This window comes from Cetorhinus maximus, chromosome 21, assembly GCF_964194155.1.
Source record: "Cetorhinus maximus chromosome 21, sCetMax3.hap1.1, whole genome shotgun sequence".
Taxonomy (NCBI): domain Eukaryota; kingdom Metazoa; phylum Chordata; class Chondrichthyes; order Lamniformes; family Cetorhinidae; genus Cetorhinus; species Cetorhinus maximus.
The window spans coordinates 16,966,275-16,989,644 of record NC_135899.1 but is presented as its reverse complement, the minus strand read 5'-3'; the positions used below and the strand labels follow the sequence as shown (position 1 = coordinate 16,989,644).

At 46.6% G+C, this 23,370-nt stretch overlaps 1 protein-coding gene across 1 annotated transcript in view; it reads left to right on the top strand.

The window, feature by feature from the left end:
* The window catches only part of LOC144695716 (zinc-binding protein A33-like), a 33,444-nt gene that overhangs the window by 5,715 nt on the left and 4,359 nt on the right, over positions 1-23,370 (top strand). The window contains exon 5 of the mRNA XM_078566676.1: positions 3,154-3,272. Coding sequence (XP_078422802.1) covers positions 3,154-3,272 — 119 coding nt within the window. The remainder of the gene's footprint in view (positions 1-3,153; positions 3,273-23,370) is intronic.

Below are 23,370 nucleotides of genomic sequence, written 5' to 3'. Positions count from 1 at the left end.
GGCGAGGGTGCTATGAACTGAGCCACAGCACTGGATGGGGCACTTCAATGACCATCACCAAGAGTGACTCGTTAATGCAACTCCCTCCCTAACAGCACTGTGGGTGTACCTACACCACATGGGCTGCAGCAGTTCAAGAAGGCAGCTCACCACCAACTTTTCAAGGGCAATTAGGGATGGGCAGTGAATGCTGGCCTAGTCAGCGATGCCCACATCTCATGAATGAATTTTTTAAAAAGCGCCACTACTGGCCGAGCTGGTTATGTCCCAAAGGACATAGCTGCTAGACTGGGTATGTGGCAGGTGGTGAGGGAACCAACAAGAGGGTAAAAACATACTTGATCTCATCCTCATCAATCTGCCTACCGCACATGCATCTGTTCATGACTGTAGCAGTAGGAGTGACCACCGCACAGTTGTAATGGAGATGAACTCCTGCCTTCACATTGAGGATACCCTCATTCAAAACTGGGCGTCCATGAGGCACTGTTGACCATTAGCAGCAGCAGATTTGTACTCAGCCACACTCTGTGACCTCATGGTTTGGCATACCCTGCACTCGACTATTATCACCAAGCCAGGGAATTAACCCTGGTTCAATGAAGAGTGCAGGAGGGCATGCCAGGAGCAGCACCATGCATGCCTAAAAAGGAGGTGTCAACCTGGTGAAGCTACAACTCAGGGCTACGTGCATGTCAAACAGCGTAAGAAGCAATGAATAGACAGAGATAAGCGATCCCACAACCAACGGATCAAATCAAAGCTCTGCACTATTGCCACATCCAGTGTTGCATGGCGGTGGACAATAAATTGACTAATGTAAGGAGAAGGGTTCACAAATACCCCCACCCTCAATGATGGGGAGCCCAGCACATCAGTGCAAAAGATTAAAGCTGAAGTATTTCAGCCAGATGTGCCCAGTGGATGACCCATCTCGCCCTTCTCCAGAAGTCCGCAGCATCACAGATGCCTGTCTTCATCCAGTTTGATTTACTCCACGTGATATCAAGAAATGGCTGAAGGCACTGGATACTGCAAAGGCTATGGGGCTTGACAATATCCTGGCAATCGCACTAAAGACTTGTGCTCCAGGACTTATCGCACCCCTAGCCAAGCTGTTCCAGTACAACTACAACATTGGCATCTACCTGGCAATGTGGAAAATTGCCCAGATATATCATGTAAACAAAAAGAAGGACAAATCTAACCTGGCCAAGTACTGCCCCGTCAGTCTACTCTCGATCATCAGTGAAGTGACGAAGGGTTTTCAAAAGTGCTAACAAGCGGCACATACTTAGCAATAACCTTCTCACTGACGCTCAGTTTGGGTTCTGCCTTGCTCAGCTCCTGACCTCATTATAATCTTGGTTCAAGCATGGACAGTAGAGCTGAACTCCAGAGGTGAGGTGAGAGTGACTGAACATTACATCATTTGACTGAGTGTGGCATCAAGAAACCCTAGCAAAACTGGAGTCAATAGTAATCTGAGGAAAACTCTCCACTGGTTGGAGTCATACCTGTCACAAAAGAAGATGGTTGTGGTTGTTGGAGGTCAATTATCTCAGTTACAGGACATCACTGCAGGAATTCTTCAGGGCATTGTCTTATGCCCAATCATCTTCAACTGCTTCATCATTGACCTTCCTTCCATTATAAGGTCAGAAGTGGGGATGTTCTCTGATGATTGCACTATGTTCAGCACCATTTGTGACTCCTCAGATACTGAAGCACTCCATGTCCAAATGCAGCAAGTCCTAAACAATATCCAGTCTTGGGCTGACAGCTGGCAAGTAACATTTTCCCCACACAAGTGCCAGGCAATGGCCATCGCCAACATGAGAGAATCTAGCCATCGCCCCTTGATATTCCATCGCTTGCTATTACTATTACTAAATCCCCCACTATCAACATCCTGAGGGTTACCATTGAGCACAAACTGAACTGGACTTGCCATATAAATACAATGGCTACAAGTGTAGGTCAGAGGCTAGGAATCCTGCGATGACTAACTCTTCCTGCCCATCACCTACAAGCCACATGTGAGAAGCATGATGAATACTTTCCACTTGCCTGGATGAGAGCGGCTCCGATAACATTTAAAACGTTTGACATCATCCAGGACAATGCAGACCACTTGACTGAAACCCCATGCACAATCATTAACTCTCTCCACCACCAACGCACAGTGGCAGCAGTGTGTACCATCTAGAAGATGCACAGCAGGAACTCACCTTTCCTCCTTAGAAAACAGCTTCCAAATCCATGACTGCTACCACCTAGAAGGACACGGGCAGAAGATGTGTAGAAGCACCACTAATTGGAAGCTCCCCTCCAAGCCACTCACCATCCTGACTTGGAACTATATCATCGTTCCTTCACTGTCGCTGGGTCAAATTCCTGGAACGCCCTCCCTTACAGTGCTGTGGGTGTTACCTGGACCACTTGGACTGCAGGGGTTCAAGAAGGCAATTCACGACGACCTTCTGAAGGGGCGGTTGGGGATGGGCAATAAATGCTGGGCTAGCCAGTGAAGCATACACCTCATGAATGATTGAAAAAAATTCAACAGCAGAAACGTGTTTTAACATATAAAGCAATATTGGCACCCAACCACAAGATATTAATACCAAAGATAAGGTAGGTTTTAAAATGTCTTAAAGGAAGAAAGAGAAATAGAGAGGCAGAAAGGAAAGGAATTTCAGAGCTCAGGGCCTCGGCAGCTGCCGGTCCAGCTGCCAATGGTGAAGTGATTAAAATCAGGGATATTCAATTGGCCAGAAGTAGAGGAGCGCAGTTGTCTCGGAGAGTTGGGTTGATGTTTTCAGCATTTGCTTTCATTCGACAAGCTTTGTTTGGAATACAGCAAGTGAACAGGCTAAATGTTTATCTTCTCCTGTGAACTGTGATATACTGGCAACTAATTTGTTATCATGCTTTGGGCCTTTTGCAGGATATGAGTGTTTCCATCCTCTGCCCTTGCATTTCCAAGTTATCTTTTGCTAAGTTATAGAGAGAAATTTCACTTTCTATCACATTTGTTCTAAAATGAAAAATGCTGAAAGATATGAATGTTGGTGTAGCTTCACCATTTAAATCATGTCTAAAATGTTCAATTGGGATGAATTTACACCATCAATTCTTTAATATTTACAGGATTAGTGATGACTATAAGCAACTCTCAGTAGCAGATGCTGCGGCCCTGTCTATCGGAAAGTTCAAAGGACCTTTACAGTACACAGCTTGGAGGGAAATGATCAATTCCATTAACACTGGTAAAAACGTTTTTATTAATTTTCCTAACTATAATTCCAGTTGTGAAGGAACTAAATGGGCTCCAAAGTTCCAGGGATGTGGGGGAAACAGGAAATTTAACGTCCCTCCAGTGAGGGGTTGTGGTAGTATGATCATCATAAGATCATAAGAAATAGGAGCAGCAGGAGGCCATTTGGCCCATTAAACCTGTTCCGCCATTCGATAAGATCATGGCTCATCTAACTGTGGCTTTAACTGCCCTTTTTTCCTGTTCCATATAGCCCTTAACTCCATTGTTAATCATAAATCTGCCGAATTCAGCCCTGAGTCTATACAACAGCCTCGTCTCCATTGCAGTCTGTGGAACAGAATTCCAAAGGCTAAAATCCCTCAAAGAGACGAAATTCCTTCTCATCTCTGTCTTAAAAGGGAGACAGATCCCTGATTTATAAACTATGTCCACTGCTTCTAGATACCCCTACAAGAGGAATCATCCTCCCACTATCTATCCTATCAATCTCCTCAGAACCACATATGTTTCAATAAGATCACCTCTAATTTTTCTGAACTTCAAGAGTATAGGCCTAAACTGTTCAACCTTTCTTCATTAGACAACTCCTTCATCCCAGGAATCAGCCTAGCGAACATTCCCTGAACTGCTTCTAAGACATAAAAGAACTCCCTTTAGTAAGGAAACGAAAACTGTGAAGTTAAAGCCACCACAGTCTCAGAGGATCATCGGCTGTGCTCTCATTAGAGAGCGACGACTGGTGGTGAGTTTAACCTGAGGGTCACCACACTTCAGGTGTGGGTTGAGGTTGAGAAGGCAGGGCCTTCATGGATGACCTCAGGCAGTACAGGAATTGTACTGGTGCATCACTCTGCATCACAAACCAGCCGTCCAGCCAGCTGAGCTAACCGACACCCAAACTATACTGTTACTCTCAGCAATGACCTGTACAGCTATATCAAGAGTTCCCCACTATTATACTCCATCTCCCTTTCAATTAAGGCCAACATTCCATCTGCTTCCTAATTACTTTCTGTACCTGCATGGGGAGGTAGAAGGAAGTGGAGCTGATGCCACAATCAGATGAACCACAATCTTATTGAATGGTGGAGCAGGCTCGCGGGCCCCAAATGGCCTACTCCTGCTCCTAATACTTTTGTTCTTGCGCTCACCTTTGTAATTAATATATGATACCCTTATACTTTTTTTTTTGCAAAAATATACTTTATTCATAAAATATCTTCAATCACATTCCAAACCATTTCAAAAACACCATTTCAGGGGTAAAATCCGGTTCAACTTTTACAAAATGTATCATCAGGTGCATCAGTACAAACAATATTACAATCATTTGCAGCCTTTCATTTTGAGCTGTACAGCCCGAGGGGGTTTAAACAGTTCCCAGCCCCTCGGTGCGCTGTGGCAGAAAGGTCTTAGACAGCGACCCTTATCCATTGCACCTTTGCGGCAGCTGCCCCAAGCTTTAGTGCGTCCCTCAGCACGTAGTCCTGGACTTTGGATTGTGCCAGTGCGCAACACTCGGTCGGGGACAACTCTTTGTGCTGGAAGACCAACAAGTTTCGGGCAGACCAAAGAGCGCCTTTATGATGATCCTCCAGCTGCAGTTGATGTTTGTCTCGGTGTGTGTCCCTGGGAACAGCCTGTGGAGTACCAAGTCCTGTGTCACAGCACTGCTCGGGATGAACCTCGACAGCAACCACTGCATCTCTCTCCAGACCTTCTTTGCAAAGGCACAATCCACAAGGAGGTGAACAACGGTCTCTTCCCCACCACAGCCACCTCGAGGGCAATGTGCAGAGGGGGTGAGACTCCTGGCGTGTAGGAAGGATCTGACGGGGAGGGCCTTTCTCACCACCAGCCAAGCCACGTCTTGGTGCTTGTTGGAAAGTTCTGGCAATGAGGCATTCTGCCAAATGACTTTGACAGTCTGCTCGGGGAACCCATCCCACAGGGTCCACCCTCTCCTTTTCCCTCAGGGTCTCTAAGACGTTACGTGCTGACCACTGCCTGATGGGCTTGTGGTCAAAGGTGTTTTTCTGCAAAAATTTTTCCACGAGGGACAGGTGGTACGGCACGGTCCAACTACTTGGAGCATTCCGCGGCAGCGTGGCCAGACCCATCCTTCGCAACACCGGGGACAGGTAGAACCTCAGCATGTAGTGACACTTGGTGTTTGCGTACTGAGGGTCTACGCACCGCTTGGTGCAGCCAAACACAAAGGTGGCCATCAGTATGAGGGCAATGTCGGGCACGTTTTTTCCCCCTTTATCTAGAGGCTTGTACATCGCGTCCCTGCGGACACGATCCATTTTTGACCTCCAGATAAAGCGGAAGATGGCTCGAGTGATCGCCACCACGCAGGAGTGTGGAATGGGCCAGACCTGCACCACGTACAGCAACAGCGAGAGTGCCTCACACCTGATGACCAGGTTCTTACCCGCAATGGAGAGGGAGCGTCGCTCCCGCATGCCCAGTTTCCTTTTCACCATAGACCCTCGCTCCTTCCAGTTTCTAATGCATGCCCTGGTCCCTCCGAACCATATCCCCAGCACCTTCAGGCCGTCGCCCTGACAGTGAAGGGGACAAAGGATCGGTCAGCCCAGTTCCCAAAGAACATGGCCTCGCTCTTCCCACGATTTACCTTGGCTCCCGAGGCCAGTTCGAACTGGTCGCAGATGTGGATCAGTCTGCGCACCGACAGCGGATCCGAGCAGAAGACGGCGACATCGTCCATGTTCAGGGAGGCTTTTACCTGAGTGCCTCCACTGCCTGGGATCGTCACTCCTCTTATGCCCGGATCCTTCCTGATGGACTCGGCAAAGGGTTCTATGCAACACACGAAAAGAACAGGCGAGAGAGGACAGCCCTGCCTGACTCCAGATTTAATCGGAAAGCTATCTGTTTCCCACCCATTGATTGAGACTGCGCTACTGATGTTAGTGTAGAGCAGTTGGATCCAATTTCGAATTCCCTCCCCAAACCCCATTTTGGAGAGCACATCCACCATGTAGGTGTGCGATATTCTGTCAAAGGCCTTCTCCTGATCCAAGCTGATGAGGCAGGTATCCACACCCCTGTCCTGTACATAGGCAATCGTATCCCTGAGCAGCGCCAGGCTGTCAGAGATCTTCCTGCCGGGCAAAGTGCAGGTCTGGTCAGGGTGAATCACCAATTCCAGAGCGGATTTGACCCGATTGGCGATGACCTTGGACAGAATCTTAGAGTCCACATTCAACAGTGAAATGGGTCGCCAATTTTTAATTTCCTCCCTTCCCCCCTTGTGCTTGTAGATGAGGGTGATAATGCCTTTCCTCATGGATTCTGACATGCTACCAGCCAGGAGCATACTCTCGTACACTCCTAGCAGGTCTGGGCCGATCAAGTCCCACAGAGCCGAATACAACTCCGCCGGCAAGCCGTCACTTCCGGGAGTTTTACTCTTCTCGAAGGACTCAAGGGCCTTAGTCAGTGCGTCAGGAGTTAGCGGTTTGTCCAGGCTCTCCCGCGTACTGTCGTCTAAGACCTCCGTGATAGAGGACAGGAAGGACTGGGAGGCCGTGCTGTCCGTGGGCTTCACGTCATACAATCCAGCATAAAAGGATTTGCTGATCCTCAAAATGTCAGACCGTGATGACTTTACTGAGCCGTCTTCTTCCTTCAGGCTGCTGATCACAGAGCTCTCTCTGTGTACCTTTGGAAGAAGAAACGTGAGCACGTCTCATCCTGCTCCACGGAGCGGACTCTGGAACGGAAGATGATCTTGGAGGCCTCCGAGGCAAAGTGCGAGGCTTGCTGGCTCTTCACCTCTTGGAGCTCCTCCTTGACATCGACCCCTATCGAACGCAGCCGGAGCAGATTCTGCATGTTTTTCTGGAGTCGGGACATTTCCCTCTGTTCCATTCTAGTTTTCTGGGTGCCTTTGAGGATGAAAAACCTCTTGATGTTTCCCTTGATCGCTTCCCACCAGTGTGTCAGGGACTCAAAGAGGGGTTTCACGGTTCTCCAACCTTTGTAATCCCTCTTGAGCTCCTCAATGTTCTCTGGGGTCAGCAGTTGCACATTTAGCTTCCATGCCCCCCTGCCCACCCTCAGGTCCTTCTCCAAGTGGCAGTGGTCAGAGAAGAACACCGGCTTGACGTCGGTGGATCTGACTGTGAATGCACGGGACACAAACAGGAAGTCTATCCTGGAACGAATGGACCCGTCTGGCCGCGACCAGGTGTATCTACGCTGCGCTCCATCTGCAGGGTTGCTGAAGACGTCGTGCAGCTTGGCATCCTTAACTGTTTCCATCAGGGATCTGGACGTAGCGTCCAATCTGCTGTCGGCCCTGCTGGATCGTCCTGCCGCATCGATGATGCAGTTGAAGTCACCGCCCAGAATGACTGGCCTGGAGGTCACCAGCAGCAGTGGGAGCTGCTGAAAAACCTCCAGCCGCTCAGCCCCTTGTGACGGGCCATACACGTTAATTAACCGGAGTGGAGCGTTCTTGTACATTACGTCTGCTACGAGGAGGCGCCTGCCCACCACCTCCTTAACCTCGGAGACGGTGAAGTTGCCTCCCCGCAGCAGAACACCCAGGCCGGAGGAACCAGAGTCGTTTCCGCCCGACCAGATCGATGGCCCATGGGACCACCATCGTGACCATTGCCTGTAGGAGCTGAGGTGCGGTATCGCACACTCCTGCAGAAACAACAGGTCAGCTTTGACCTTGGCAAGGTAGTCCAAGGTCACAACACATCGCGTAGTAGATTTAATGCTACGCACATTTATGGATACAATCTTTAAACCCATTTTAAAGCATTTATTCTCCTACCAAACCCATTGTCTCTGAGAGTCCCAGACCTTTAGTCTGCTCCTTCATACCCGTAGTGAGCTCAAATTCCTTCACTTTGGATGGGCTGAGGTAGTTCTCCTTGGCAGTGTTCTGCTCAGGTGGCATCTGGAGGTTCGCGTAGGGAGCGGGTTTTGAGATGACCTTTGCTGGAGAAGCTTCACCAAAACTCACCCCCTCTGGAGTGTTGATGTTCCCGGCTTCCTGGAGCTGGGGTGCGATGATTACCTCACTGCTCCCAGATTCCAGGGGCTGTGGTGCACTGGCCTCCTCAGGCTGCAGGCAAAGTTGGGGTGCGCTGGTCTCCTTGTTGTCTCCAATGTTCTGGAGCTCGGGTGTCTCGTCCTCCAACTCCCTGGAGCTTTGCCGCCTCTTCTGTCGGTGCCGCCCTGGCACTTCTTCATCCGGAGAGCTGCTGCCTTTGTCATCCATGTCGGATGGGAGACGCCTCTTGCCGCTTGTCTGGGAAGTGGCTTTGCTTCTTCTTCGCTCCTTCTTCCTTTTGGCATTTTTCACCGTCCGCCACTCCCCCTGCTGCTTTTCCACTGCTGCCTCCTCCTCCATTGATTTGCTGTCCTGAGGACTGGGAGGTTCAGGGGGTAGTGCTGCTGATTGGCTATCTGTTGCCTCAATCTCTTCCTCCACCTTGTCTCTCTCTGTGTTCTCCTTTGTCCCGTTGAGCTCCCTGGGGGCCTTGGTGGTTGGAGTGACACGAAGCATTTCTTCTGCTTCCCCCTCGTTGGCTTTGGCTGCCTGTGCGTAAGTACGGCAGCGTTTGGGGCAGGTCCTGTAGAGGTGACCTGCCTCGCCACACAGGTTGCAGCACTTTGCCTGTTTGCAGTCTTTTGTCTGGTGCCCTTCCTGTTTGCAGATCTTGCAGAGGGAGGCGCTGCAGTTGGCCGCCACATGACCAGCCTTGCCGCATGAGCGACAATGCTTGGGTTGCCCAGCGTAGACCAGGTAGCCACGGTTTCCCCCGATAGTGAATCTGGAAGGAGGGTGGAAAATGGCTCCCTTACCGTCGGTCTTTAGCGTGACCTTAAACTGGCGTTTGCCTGTCCAGATCCCCAAGTCGTCTCGAATCTCGGTGCCACTCCCCACCTTATCGAAGTACCTGGTGAGGAAGGTGACCACGTCGGCGACAGGGACGAAGGGGTTGTACAGATGCACCATCACCACACGTTCCCGTTGCAACGGCAGAGAAAAGAGCGGCTCCGCCGTCAGGATCTTCATCTCTGGCAGGTTTCTCTTCTCCTCGAACACCCTCAGGAGCTGGACGCAGTCTGCCACCCGCTTGAACGTTACATATAAAATACCCCTATACTCTAGCATTCTGCAACTTATCTCCATTGAAATAATACTCTTTTTAGATTCTTACAAAGTGGACTACCTAATATTTTCCCACATTATACTCCAGCTGCCAATTTTTCCCACTTACTTCATCTTTTCATATTCCTTTGCAGACAATTTTAATCCCTCCTCACAACTAGCATTCCTACCTATTGCATCATCAGCAAATGTGGCTGCAATATAGTCAGTCCTTTTAATATGTCCTGTCTATAAACTGTAATTAGTTGAGGCCCAAGCACTGATCCTGGGTGCACTCCACCAGTTACAGTTTGCCAAACTGAAAATGACCCATTTATCCTGAATCTCTGTTCCTGCTCATTATCCAATCCTCTATCAATGCCATTCTATCACCCCTAACACTTATCTTCTGTAGTAAACTTTTATTGTTACTTTATCTAATGCCATTTGGAAATCAAAATACACGACATCTACTGGTTCCCCATTATCCATCCTGCTTGTTACATCATCAAAGAGCTCTAATATATTTGTCAAACATGATTTCCCTTTCACAAAATGATGTTGACTCTGCCTGATAATGTAATGATTTCTAAATGTCCTGCTACTACCTTTAAAATAATGGTTTTCTGCATTTTCCCAATGACAGATATTAGATTAACTAGCCTATAGTTCACTGATTTTTGTCACCCTCCTTTCTTGAACAGTGGTGTTACATTCATGGCTTGCCAGTCCATTGTGACCTTCCCAGAGACTAGAGAATTTTGGAAGTTTGCAAACAGCGAATCCATTATCTCTGCAGTCACTGCCTCACAAACCCAACTATGCAAGTCATCAGGACCAAATTTCTTGTCAGCCTTTAGTCGCATTATGTTCCTCCTACTTTTTCTCTAGTGATCTTGATTGTTTCAAATTCCTCTCTCCTTTTTGCCTTTGTACCTCTACTATTCTTGGTATGCTTCTTGTGCCTTCTACTATGAAGAATACTTGTTCAATGCCTCTGCCATTTCCTGGTTTCCCATTATCGATTCCTCATTCTCACCCTCTCAGGGGCCCACACTCACTATCGCTACTCTTCTTTTTTATGTATGTGTAGAAACTTTTACTGTCTGTCTTTAGGTTTCTTGCGAGTTTCCTCTCATACTCCAATTTCTCCCTCGTTTTTTTAGTCAATCATTCCTGGTTTCTAAAATTTTCCAAATTTTCTGGCCTACCACTAATCATTGCAGCATTGTACATCTTTTATCACAATTTGATGCCACCATTACCTTCCTAAGTCAGCCACAGATGGCGCACTCTGTTCGTTGAGCCTTTCTTTCTCAATGGTATGTTGAGAATTATGAAATATCCCCTTAAATGTCTGCCACTGCTTCTCTACCAACTTGCTTTTAATCTATTTTCCCTGTCCATTTTAGCCAACACTGTCTTCAAACCCTTGTAATTGCCTGCATTTAAGTTTAAGGCATGAGTTTCAGACAGAAATTGCCCATTCTCAAACTGAATGTGAAATTCTATCTTATTTTGATCTCTCTTAACTAGAGGATCTTTCACCATGAGGTCATTTATTGATCCTGTCTCAGTAGATTTTACCAGGTGTGAAATAGCCTGTTCTCTGGTTGGTTCAGGAGCATATTGTTCAAAGAATCTGTCCCAAATACAATCTACGAACTCATCCTCAGTCTACCTTTTCCAATCTGATTCAGCCAAACGGTATGAAGATTACAACCGCCTACAGTTATTGCAGTATCCTTCTTACAAGCTCCCATTATTTTTTGATTTACACTCTGTCCTACAGCTTAGCTACTTTCAGGAGGCATGTAAACCACTCCCATTAATGATTTCTTTCCCTTGGTGTTTCTTATCTCCACTCAAATTGTTACAACCTTTTGATCCTCGGAAACAATATAATTTCTCACGACTATACTGATCACGTTCCTGATTAACAGAGCTACCCGATCTCTTTTTCCTTTCCTCCTGCCCTTCCAAAATGTCACATACCCTTGAATATTCAGGTCCCAGCTGTGGACACTCTGCAACCATATCTCAGTAAAGGCCATCATATAATAATTTATTTCTATTTGTGCTATCAATTCATCCATCTTGATACGAATTCTGTGTGCATTCTGATAAGGAGCTGTTATTTTGGTCTTTGGGCAATTTTTCCCTACCCTGGCCTTATTGGCTGGTATACTCTTATGTTTGTAAGCTCTGTCGCTTCCTGTTGCACTCTGGTTATCATCACCTGCAATGCTACCCTGCACTATTGCCTTGTCCTTGTTCTTCCATGTTCAAAATCTCGCCGCACATGAACACTTCCTCCCCCTCCCCCACTCTTTAGGTTAAAGTCCTCTCCACAGCCCCAGTTATACAATTTGCCAGGACACTGGTTCCAGCGTAATTCAAGTGAAGGCCATTCTAATAGTATCGTTCCCTTTTTCCCCTGCGTTGCTGCCAGGGCCCCATGAATTGAAACACATTTTTCCAACACCAATCTTTGAGCCACACATTCAATTCTCTGATCGTATTCACTCCATGCCAATCAGCTGATGCCTCAGGCAGAGATTATTATCTTTGAATTTAGTGCCTAACTGCACATACTTTCTCAGTAGAACCTCTTTCTTAGTACTATCAATATGAATATCCGGGGACGATAAGAACTGGATGCTTTTCCTCCCACTCCAAGTTCCTCGCCAGCCCTGAGAGGATTACTTTGACTCTGGCACAGGACAGGCAACACAGCCTTTGGAATGCTTGCACTTGCCTGAAGTGAAGAGTTTCTATCCCCCTAAATAACCTGTCCCCTACTAGAATTACATTCCTTTTTGCATTTGGATAGCTTCCTGCACCACTGTGCCATTGTCAGTTTGCTCATCCTCCCTGCATTCATGCTCTCGTCCACATAAGGTGCAAGGGCTTTGAATCTGTTGGAGAATTGCAAGAGCTGGGTTTTCTTACCTGACTTTCTTCCCTTTCCCTGACCACTAAACAAATCGGAAATACCTAAGAGTGCCACTGCCTCCTGGAACAAAATGTGTTGGTAACTTTACTCCTCTCCAATGCATTGTACTGTCCAAATCACCAATTCCAGTGGATCAGCTCGGAGCTGGGGTTCCTCAAGCTGCAGACACTTACTGCAGATGTGGTTGCCGTGAATCAGACGGGTAGCGTCCGCTCCCCACCTGCTGCAACTGCAACACATCACCTGCCCATCTTTATTTCATTTTTATCGAACTGATTCGATTTCAAGTGGCTCTGGTAGAACACAAACAGAGGATTATAAGCATTTTACTGCTGTGTAAGTGCCACTTGATGTCATTGTCAACATCACATTCTACCACCTGCCTGAAGATTGAGAGTAGACTGTTGGATCTGTGATTTTCCGCATTGCATTTGTCCTGCATTTTGTGGACAGGATATACTTGGGAAATTTCCCACATTGTCGGTCAGATGCCTGTGTTGTAACTTGACTGGAACAACTTGGCTATGGGTGTCACTAATTTTGGAGTTAAAATCTTCAGTACTACAGCTGGGATGTTGTTAGTGCCCATTGCCTTTGCTGTTCCCAGTGTGTTCATCCCTTACTTGTGATCATGTGGAGTCAGTTACATCAGCTGAAGACTGGCATCTGTGACATTGGTGACGTTGGAAGGAGACCAAGATGGATCATCTAGGTCATTGTTTCTCCTGCAGCTGTTGCCCTGATGTGAGATGTGGTGGTTGCCACGAGTACTCAATCAGAGTTAAATCTGCTATGTGAGTGGCACGGATGCAGTTTCAAGGCTAAGACACTGAACCTCTACGCTGTCTTCTTAACAGTAGAAAACCAGAGGCTGCACTGGAAGAGGGATTTGGGTGTAATATTAAAGAGATGTTTGTGCATTTGCCTAAATCCTTTGTCAGATCGCACATGGAGATTTTGGTGGCCTGCTCGTCTACTTTATCTCCATTATCAAAGGTGGCAGTAGGCCTCACATAAAAGGTTTGCAACCATAGAATGATTGGAGAGTTACGGCACAGTAAGAGGCCATTCAGCCCATTGTGCCTGCGCCAGCCAAAGAAAAAAGAATCTAGCCGCTCATTTTAATCCCAATTTCCAGCTCCTGATACATAGCTGTGCAGGTTACAACAGTTCAGGTGCAGATGCAGGTACCTTTCAAATAAGTTGAGCGTTTCAGCCTAAATCACCAACCAGGCCAAGAATTCCAGATGCCCATCACCCTCTGGGTGAAAAATATTTTCCTCATTTCCCCTCTAATCCTTTTACCAATCACCTTACTTCTGTACCCTGTGGTAACCAGCATCTGATACAGTTCCATCAAAACGTCCCTGCCTTGGACTTCATTACCTCGTCCAATAAAGAAAAGCATTCCATATGCTTTCTTGACCACTCTACCCACCTGTACTGCCACCTTCCAGGACATGCGCATGCACACCAACGTCTCTCACTTCCTCAACCCCACCCCAAATGCATTACTCACACTTATCCGGATTGAATTCAATTTTCCCTCTCAACAAAACCATTGATATCATTCTGGAGATAACAGCTACCCTCTACACTTCCAACTGCATGGAAAATGTTTGTGTCATCGGCAAATTTCTTAATCATACCTCCCACATTTACATCCAAATCATTAATATATGCAACAAGTAGCAAGGGCTCCAACACTGACCCCTGTCAAACACCACTGGAAACCATTATCCATTTGCAAAAATATCTATCGACCATGACATTTTGTTTCCTGTTGCTGAGCCAATTTTGCATCCAACTCGCCACCTTCCCTGTGACCCAGGTGATCGCACTTTCCTGACCAGTCTGTCATGTAGGACCTTGTCAAATGCCTCACTAAAATCCATGTAGACAACATTTGCTGCATTATCCTCATCCATCCTCCTTGTTGGTTCCTCAAAAATTTCGATTAAGTTAGTAAGACATGATCTTCCCCTCCAAAACCATGCTGGCTATTCCTGATCAATCAATGCCTTTCTAAGTGACACTTTATCCTGCCTCTCAGAATTGATTCTCATAATTTGCCCACTACTGAAGTCAGGCTGACCAGCCTATCATATTCTGGCCAATCCCTCACAACCTTTTTAAATAATGGTAGAATGTTTGCAGCCCTCCAATCATCTGGTACCTCATCTGTCTCTAGTGAGGATTGGAGAATAATCCTCAGGGTATCCGTTATTTCCTCCCTGGCTTCTTTTAACAACCCGGGATACAATCCACGTGGTCCTGGTTATATATCCACTTTCAAGGATGTCATTTTTTCCATTGCTTCCTCTCTCACTGTACTTATTTTATCTAATATTTCACACTCCTCCTCTTGAACTAGAATGTCTGCATCAGCCCTCTCTTTCGTGAAGACTGAGACAAAATACGCATTGAGAACCCTGCCCACATCCTCAGTATCAATGCACAGGTTACCATGTACATCTCTGATAGGCCCTACCCTTCCTTTAGTTATTATTTTGCTCTTAATGTACTGGCAAAACACCTTAGGGTTTTATATGATTTTACCTGCCAATATTTTTGCAAATCCTCGCTTTGCTTTCCTAATTTACATATTTACTTCACCCCTGTACTTTCTATACTCCTCTAGACTTGCTACAATATTAGACTTTTTGTGACTGCCATGAGCCTTCTTTTTTTGTTTATCTTGACCTTTCTGCTTCTGCGAAACCAGGGGGTTTTGATTTGTCAGTATCACCCTTTTTTTTATGTGGACATGTCTACACTGTGCCCATAGAACCTTGCTTTTGAATAATTCCCACTGATTTGACAACATTTTTCCCTCTAATAACTCTATCCAGTCCACTTTCGCCAATTAACCTCTCAGCATTGTAAAATTTGTCTCCCCCAATTTAGAACTTTAATTCCTGCTTTCTATTTGTCCTTTTCCATAATAGTGTTAAATCTAACTGTCTTATGGTCAGTATCTCCAAAATGGTCACCCACTGCTACTTCATCCACTTGCCCAGGTTCTTTTCCGAAGACTAAATCTAGAATTGTGCCCGCTCTCATTGGGCTAGTTATGTGCTGGCTAAGAAAGTTCTCTTGACTGCAGTTCAAGAATTTTGTGCCCTCTGTGCCCTTCACACTGTTCACATCCCAATTCATATTAGGGTAGCTAAAGTCTCCAAATATTGCCGTCCTATTGTTTTTGCACTCAGAAATTTGCCTACATATTTGCCCCCTTCCACTATTTGGGGGCCTGAGTACACTCCTAGTAGTGTGCCTGCCCCTTTTTTATTTCTGAACTCCAACCATCGGGCCTCATTTGATGCTTCATTTTGGATGTCCTCCCTCCTTTCAGCTGTCATTGATTCTTTAACCGATAATGCTGCACCCCCACCTTTTTCATCCCCCTCTCTACCGTGCCTCAAAACACTATATCCAGGGATGTTAATCTGCAATTTTTGCCCCTGCATAAGCCAAGTTTCTGTTATAGCGATGATATCATGCTGCCATGTGTCTAACCAAAGTGCAATGGACATCATTGAAGGATCGTTGCTTGTTTAGAGCATGAGGAGAGGGAGTGTAGATTGGACCTGTGCTGAGGGCAGTGAGGAGATCCATGAGAAGGATCAGCAGCTCTAACTGTCATGTGCAGGGTCCATGCAGGAAAGGAGTTTACCTTGGCTTTGGGTGCCACAATGACTGATCACGGTCTTCCACTAAAGCTAAGGCCCATCTGAGACTGAGACTTGTAAGGTTCTCTGTGACTGGAGGGTCAGGGGCCTTGCACCTCAGCAAAGCATAGTGCAGGTGAGGCACTCAGTGAGTGGACTACAGAGTAACCTCTAATCTTATTGGCATGATAAAGATGTCAAGGGATATGCGATTATGATGTGTGAGTGGTGACCAGGGGGTGCAGGAACATGATGATCTCTCATTAATATGCATGTAGCAGCGATTTATAGGGGCCAAATGTTCTCATGTTGCTCCTCCACAGCTGGTTCAGCTTGAAAGAGCTCTCTGCTAGGTCGGCTCCCCTTTGAGAGCAAGTGTCAGGGTTAGCAAGAGCCGGCCTCACGGAAGTCAAGATGGCGGCCATTGGCCTGGCCACAGGTGTATCACAGGCGGTGCTCTTATCTACAAATGGGTGAAAGGCAATGCCGGAGGCGGCTTTGTAGATCCCAGGATCTATCTGCCTGCTTCTCCACAACGAGCTGCGGCCACAAGGGCTTGGAGGGAATCCAATGCTGGTGGCGTTGAAGGTCACCCCCGCCTTGAACTTCTTTAATAATGGACCCTTCTAGGGCTTCACTTGGGACCAATGCATCATCTTTCAGTCAGTGACACACAAGTGTATTCAGAATGCCCAATCAGGATAGTGCATCTCTGGAAAGTTTAGATTTGACATTCCTTCCAATCTGTCATGTTCAGGACTTTGTCAGTGCGTTGCTGAAATCACAATTCTACTTACAGGTGCCTGAGGTTGCAGGAGATGGTGCAGATCCTAATAAGCGCATTTTGCGCCAGGGTTCTGCGTTTTATTATAGTTGGGCACATGGAAGGCTCAAACCTACAGCACGGAAGATGTCACTACTGCAATTTAATTCTGCTCTCATAAATAAAGGTTCATTTGAGAAACCTATGGTCAGTAAACAAGAAGGTGCTGGGGCCTTCCAGTCTGCAAAGGATAGAAAACCAAAAAGTTCAACAAATGTCCCGGAAGCTTACTCTGCCTGGAAATTAGTAACTATCAGATTGGTATGAGCCTGTCTACCACATCATATTCCAGCTATAGCCGCTGCATGTGGTTCGGCCACATCCTGGCCCTCCCATCCCCTTCATTGTCCTTCTCATTGGAGCAGACATCTTGCTTCCCCATGTCTCGCTCAGGCAACACATCCCCCTTTTGTATCACGAGGCTGTGCAGGGTGCAGCAGACAATGATGATCTGAGACATTCTCAGTATGGGAAAGCACTGCCTGAGCCATCCAAACATCTGAACCTCATCTTTAGGAGCTCAATCACCTGCTCAGTCAGGGACCTGGTAGGGGTATAGCCATCATTGTATCTCCTCAGCAGTACTCTACGGGTGGTGAACTGGCGTCATCAGCCATTTTTGCTGGGGGTATCCCTTGTCTCTGAGGATCCTACCCGGCAATCACCGAGATAGTTCCTTTAATACCCTCCACTACCCTCGAGTCCCTACAGAGAGACCATTGCCTTGGTAACATAGAAAGACTAAACACATGAGCCCTTGCCAGGCATGACCATTCAGCTGGGGGGATGGAGTTTTGGAGTCATGAGTTGGCCACCACCCGCGCTCCTTGGAGGCTTCCACCTCTCTCTCTCCATTCATCCCTGCCTCTGACTGCAGCTGATGGCGAATGGCACAGAATGAAAGGAAGCTCCATACCTTGCTGGGATCTCGATGTGATGAGATGGGCATAAACTTGCTGACGTGTGGGCTTCACCATAGAGGGGAGAACACGACTGAACATGGATGACATCCAGTTACCTCATAATTATTAGGGTGTCCCTTTAGTCGGCCATTTCTGCTGACCTTGTGCACCACCCACCAAAAAGACCTTGCTCCCACTTCGAGGCATCTCACTTACTGACTAACTGCGTGGTCAACGTCAGATTTGAAGAATGGCGTGTGTCACCTTCCAAACTTCATCCGCCAACTTCTACCCTTCCCCCTGCCACCCACCAACTTCCCCCCATCACATTAACCCACCCAATATCAGCTTTCCACTCCCCTCTGTCACCCTTGAACCTCCCTTCGTTCCACTGGGCATTATTCTGATCCACCTCCACATGCCCTCCCGACCCTGAGATCTGATGAGTACAGGCCCAACCTAAACAACCCCTCAAAACCTTTATTAACCAACCATGCAATAATATACACTTCCAACACCAGTTGTTCAGTGAGATCCGTTTGTCGGAGCCCATTCCCACGTGGTCAGTCTGCTGAATGACTTCTCCTGCACGACTTCCTGTGACTGACCACATCACGCCTTCCTGGCTGTCCTTGTGGCTGTGGCTTTATATCCCTTTCTGACCCTGGTCCCTTGATATATAAGTTAATACCTTGATTCGGGTCATCCAATTGTGTTTCATGCCTTATCAATCCCTCCACCTGCATGTGGCCATTTCCTGCTCTCAGCAGGGGATATCTCCAGGTGTATGCCAGCTATGGATGTAATATCTGTATCTTGATAAGGCAGTAAGAAAGCGATTCACACATATCCAGAGAGGCCATTGTCTATGAAAGTTGCTGTAGACGGATTGCCTGTTGGTGAGCCACCACCTCAATGACATGTCCTGAAATGTCTGTGTTTAGTTAAAACTGTCTTTATTTTTAAACAGTTGAAAAAGAGTTTCAGAAAGAGTAAACCTTGTTTGGATGGTAACGCAATATGTGAAAATCAGACAGTAAATCAGTAACCCAGCTTACATCGTGCTCAATATCAATCTCCATCGGAGTTAATGGAAACAGATATTGAGAGGAATGTGTTCCAAGCTGCTACTTCAGTGTTGTCCAAGTCACACAACCATCCATGACAAATTTCACCCCATGTGTCTCCATGTCACCTTCGAGCATCTGTTGGTGACTCTTGATCGCCTTCTGGATTAGGAAATCAGGATAGTGAACTTGTCCCTCGTGTGCAAGTGCACGGGTATAGAAAGGAACAGTTTCAGGTGCAGTGTTTGCACCAATGAGCACTTCAAATAGGCCTCTGGAGGAGTAATTTCTGCATTTCTGGGCACCACACTTTGGGAAGGATGTCAAGTCCTTGGAGAGGGTACAGGGGGGACTTACCAGCACAATAGCACTGATGAGGGACTTCAGTTTACAGGGTATTTGGATAAGCTGGTAATGCTCTCCCTATAACAGGGAAGTTTAAAGGGAGATTCAATGCAGGAATTTGAATTATGAGGGCTTTATTGAGCAGATCAGGAGAATCTGTTTACTCTGGTAAGTGTGTCTGTAACTAAAGGCTAAGATTTAAAATAATCACCAAAAGAATTAGAGGGGTAATGAGCAAAAATGAAATCTCACAGACTATGTTCATGATCTGCAATTCATTGTCTGAAAATGTGGATTTCATAGGAACTTTCAAAAATGAATTGAAGATGTTCTCAAATGGACTAATATGCAGGGATCCGGGCAAAAAGCTGGACTAGAAGATTAAATTGGACAGCCTGCACAAGTACGATGGACTGAATGGCCTCCTTCTGTGCGAGAAGATTCCGTTATCTCGTCCAACTCATAATTGGGCTGGGATGTTTTTAAGGGACTAGGGAAGTCCCGAAAACAGGCGTTTGGTGCCATCCATCTGCTAATGTTGGTGCTGTTTTGGACTCTGTCCAAAAATTGGGATGTCCTGAGACTCAAGCCCTGAGCCTTGGGTTTCCTGGACATGGATGTGGGCGACAGTGAAAAGCTGAGCACATTTATTTTCCTGTTTACAATATGGAGATGGGGGAGGCAGCAGTGTTTTTCTCAGCTCCTCAATGCTCCTGTCCACGCTGGATGACACAATGCCCACACCCCTCCCACTGCTGTCTGGCCCCTTCACACTCTACGCTCACCTACCCACTGTCTCCCCAATATCACCCACCCAAATCTGCACTTGCTCCTCCCGCATCTCTGCTCTCTCCCCTCCCCCACTCTCTATACTCGCCACCCATTCCCTCTTCCCCCCCAGTCCTCCCTTCCTCGATTTCTTGCTCCCATGCTCCCTCTGCCTCCCCCCACCCCCACCCTGTACATTTTCCTCACAACCCTCCTTCCTGTTTTCTCTCTCATCTCACTTTCCTGGTCCCCTGCTCCCCTCCACCTCCCTTTCCGTGGCCTTTGTTCTCTCCCTCCGCCCATTCCTACACATACTCCACTCCCCATCCTTCCCCTCTCTCACTCACTTCCCTCTAGTCAGTCTTCCCTCCCCATTCCGCACTTCTTCCCTCATCTCAGTCCCATACTCTCCCTGTCCTCCCTGTCCCGCACACTGTCCCTCGCAATCCCTCCTCCTTTCCCTTCAGCTTTCTTTCTCCCCTCCCCATCCCATGCTCTCTCTCCGCTCCACCTCCCAACATCTCTCCCCTCCCCCTTCCACCATCTCAGCCCTCCCCTTCCACCATTGTCACTGTCCCCTCCAGCTAACTCTGGCTCCACTCTGTCCACTCACTGACCACACCCCCACCCCTCTCAATCTCTCACTCCTTCATCACCCTTTCTCCCTCCCCTCCCCCTCCCTCTCCCCTCTCTATATTCACACGTTTTTTCTCTCTCTCTCTCCCAATCCTGCTCCTGTGTTTGGGTTGCTGAGCTGTAACTAGTGGAGTGACACAGGGATGATCGCTGGGAACTCAACTATTTACAATCTATATCAATGACTTGGATGAAGGGACCGAATGTATGGTAGTTAAATTTGTTCATGACACAAAGATATTAGGAATTTAACTTGTTAAGAGCACATGAAGAGTCTACAAAAGGATTTAGATAGATTAATTGATAGTTAACTTAGCGGGTGGATTATAATGTCCAAATTCATGAACTTGTCCACTTGGCAGGAAGAATATCAAGGCAATGTATTATTTTAATAGCGAGGATGATTAAAACTATATTGCTGGAGTTCTGACTGTGTATTTTTGGTGTGGAGCGATTGTAAGTTCACACCTGTGGGAATAACCTTTGTGTTGACTGGAGATTGTAACATTTAAGGTTCAGAATGTCCCAAGGGTTGATACATTCAGATCCTGTCTCAGGGCAAGGGGGCTGAACCCTGCTGGGAGATCACAGGTTAACAGGTGAATTCAAAGGTCAGTTAACAACCATTTGTGTTCATTTGTATTTAGTTTAAAGAGTTGGGAGCAGCAGTTGGTGCAGCAGCTCAGCTGAGGAGCTGGGACCGTGCCTGTGTTGAGATGCTAGAGTGGAACTGCTGTCAGCATGTTACAATTTGCCTTACAAACTACCAGGAGACGCAGGTACAGGCCAAGATCTTTCATTAGTGATTCAAGTGTATGCACGGAGAGACAGCGTTGGGCATTCCTAGACCGAGCTGTGCAGATTACAGCGAAATCTTGTTTTTATACACAATTAGTCACAGGCTTGTAATCTAATCTTGTCAATTCACAATCACATGCTTAAAGAGGCCTTCGGCTTTGGTCACTTATTTCCCGTGTGTACAGACACTCGACATTGTTCTCATCCTCGCAAGACCACCATCTCTTGCTGATTGTCCAGGAGTCTGTGCCTCCTGACTTCAATGCCCACTCACTCCCTGAACTTGTTCTTTGTTCTACTGCCTTGCCCATCTCCTTTCTTATTCTGTCTGAAACACATCTGCTATTCTCCCGTTCTGCTTTTCTGCTTATATTTTATTGTTACTAACAGGCAATTCTAACTAAAATTGTTTAACCCTTTCAAGATACTGGAGTAGAACTGCTCTTGGCAGGAGTAGATCGTCCAGCCCCTCCAGCCCACTCTGGCATTCAATGAAATCATGGCTGATTCTGTACTTCAACACCATTTTCCTGCACTATCCCCTTATCTATTGATGTTTTTAATATGTAGAAAACTATCCATCTCAGTCTTGCGCATACCCAATGACTGAGCCTCCACAACCGTCTGGGACAGAAACTTACAAAGATTCATCACCCTCTGAGTGAAGAAATTCCTCCTCATCTTGGCCTTAAATGACCTGCCCCTTAATCTGAAACTGTGTCCCCTGGTTCTCGACCGCCCCACCACCGCAACCAGCGAAACATCCTTTCTGCATTTATCCTGTCAAGTCCTGTTAGAATTTTGTATGTTTGAATGAGATCACCTTTCATTTTTCTAAACTCCAGAGAGCAAAGGACCCGTCTATTTAATCTTTGCTCACAGGACTGAAAGGTCCGAGGAATACTCTGGTACAAAAGTTCAACACTCGGAGTCCAGATGCAATATTCAAGTGGTTCCTTTATTACACATGTGGGCAGCTAACGCTGGGCAATCCAGGCGCTTCTCCACCGAGGTTCAAATGAGCACAGTTAATATATTTTTTACTAGCAGTTACAACTTAATGGTGCTAGTTAGACAAAGGCCACAGCACAATAATCTGATCATTGTGTTCTTGTACAGTAATTGCAGTGCAGAGACTGGGCATTATCCTTTTGGGAGACAACAAAGAATGTGCATTTGTTCTAGACAAAAGGTTTACGGGGGCTGACTGGGTGTGGTTTGGGGCTATCAGATGGTGTTAAATGGCCTTCCCCATGTCTTGATCGAGTCATCCTGAGTCCCTGCCCATGTGTGTCTCCCATTTCCTAATTGCAAATTTACAGCTGAGCCCTTTGTACATGTTTTTAGCTTTCATGTAAGGCTGTGATTGTCTGTGTATGCTTTGGCAACCTAGATGCTGGTCCTAGCTGGCACTTTAAAATAAATCCAAATTTTCTGCATCTTCAGGACAATCCCTCCATTCCAGGAATTTATTTGTGAACCTTCATTACACTCAGTCTATGGCAAATATACCTTTCCTCATGTTCGGAGACCAAAGCTGAACATATTAGTCCAGATGCAGTCTCACCAAGGCTATATATAATTGTAGTAAGACACCTTTATTCCTGTAACCAAATCATCTTGCAATAAAGGCCAATATAACATTTGCCTTCTAAATTCCTTGCTGTACCAGCTTTCAGTGACTCATGAACATGGACATATAAGTCCCTTTTATGATTAACATTTCCCAGCCTCTCTCCATTTAAGAAAAACCCTACATTTCGGTTTTTCCCACAAAAGTGGATATCCTCACATTTCTCCACCTTGAATTCCATCTGCCATATTTTTGCCCACTCACTGAGCCTCTCCAAATCTCCTTCAATCATCTCTGCATCCTGCTCACAACTGACACTTCCATCTACAAACTTGGAAATATTACATTTAATCTCAACATCCAAATCATTGATATGGATTGTGAATATCTGGGGCCCAAGCACCTA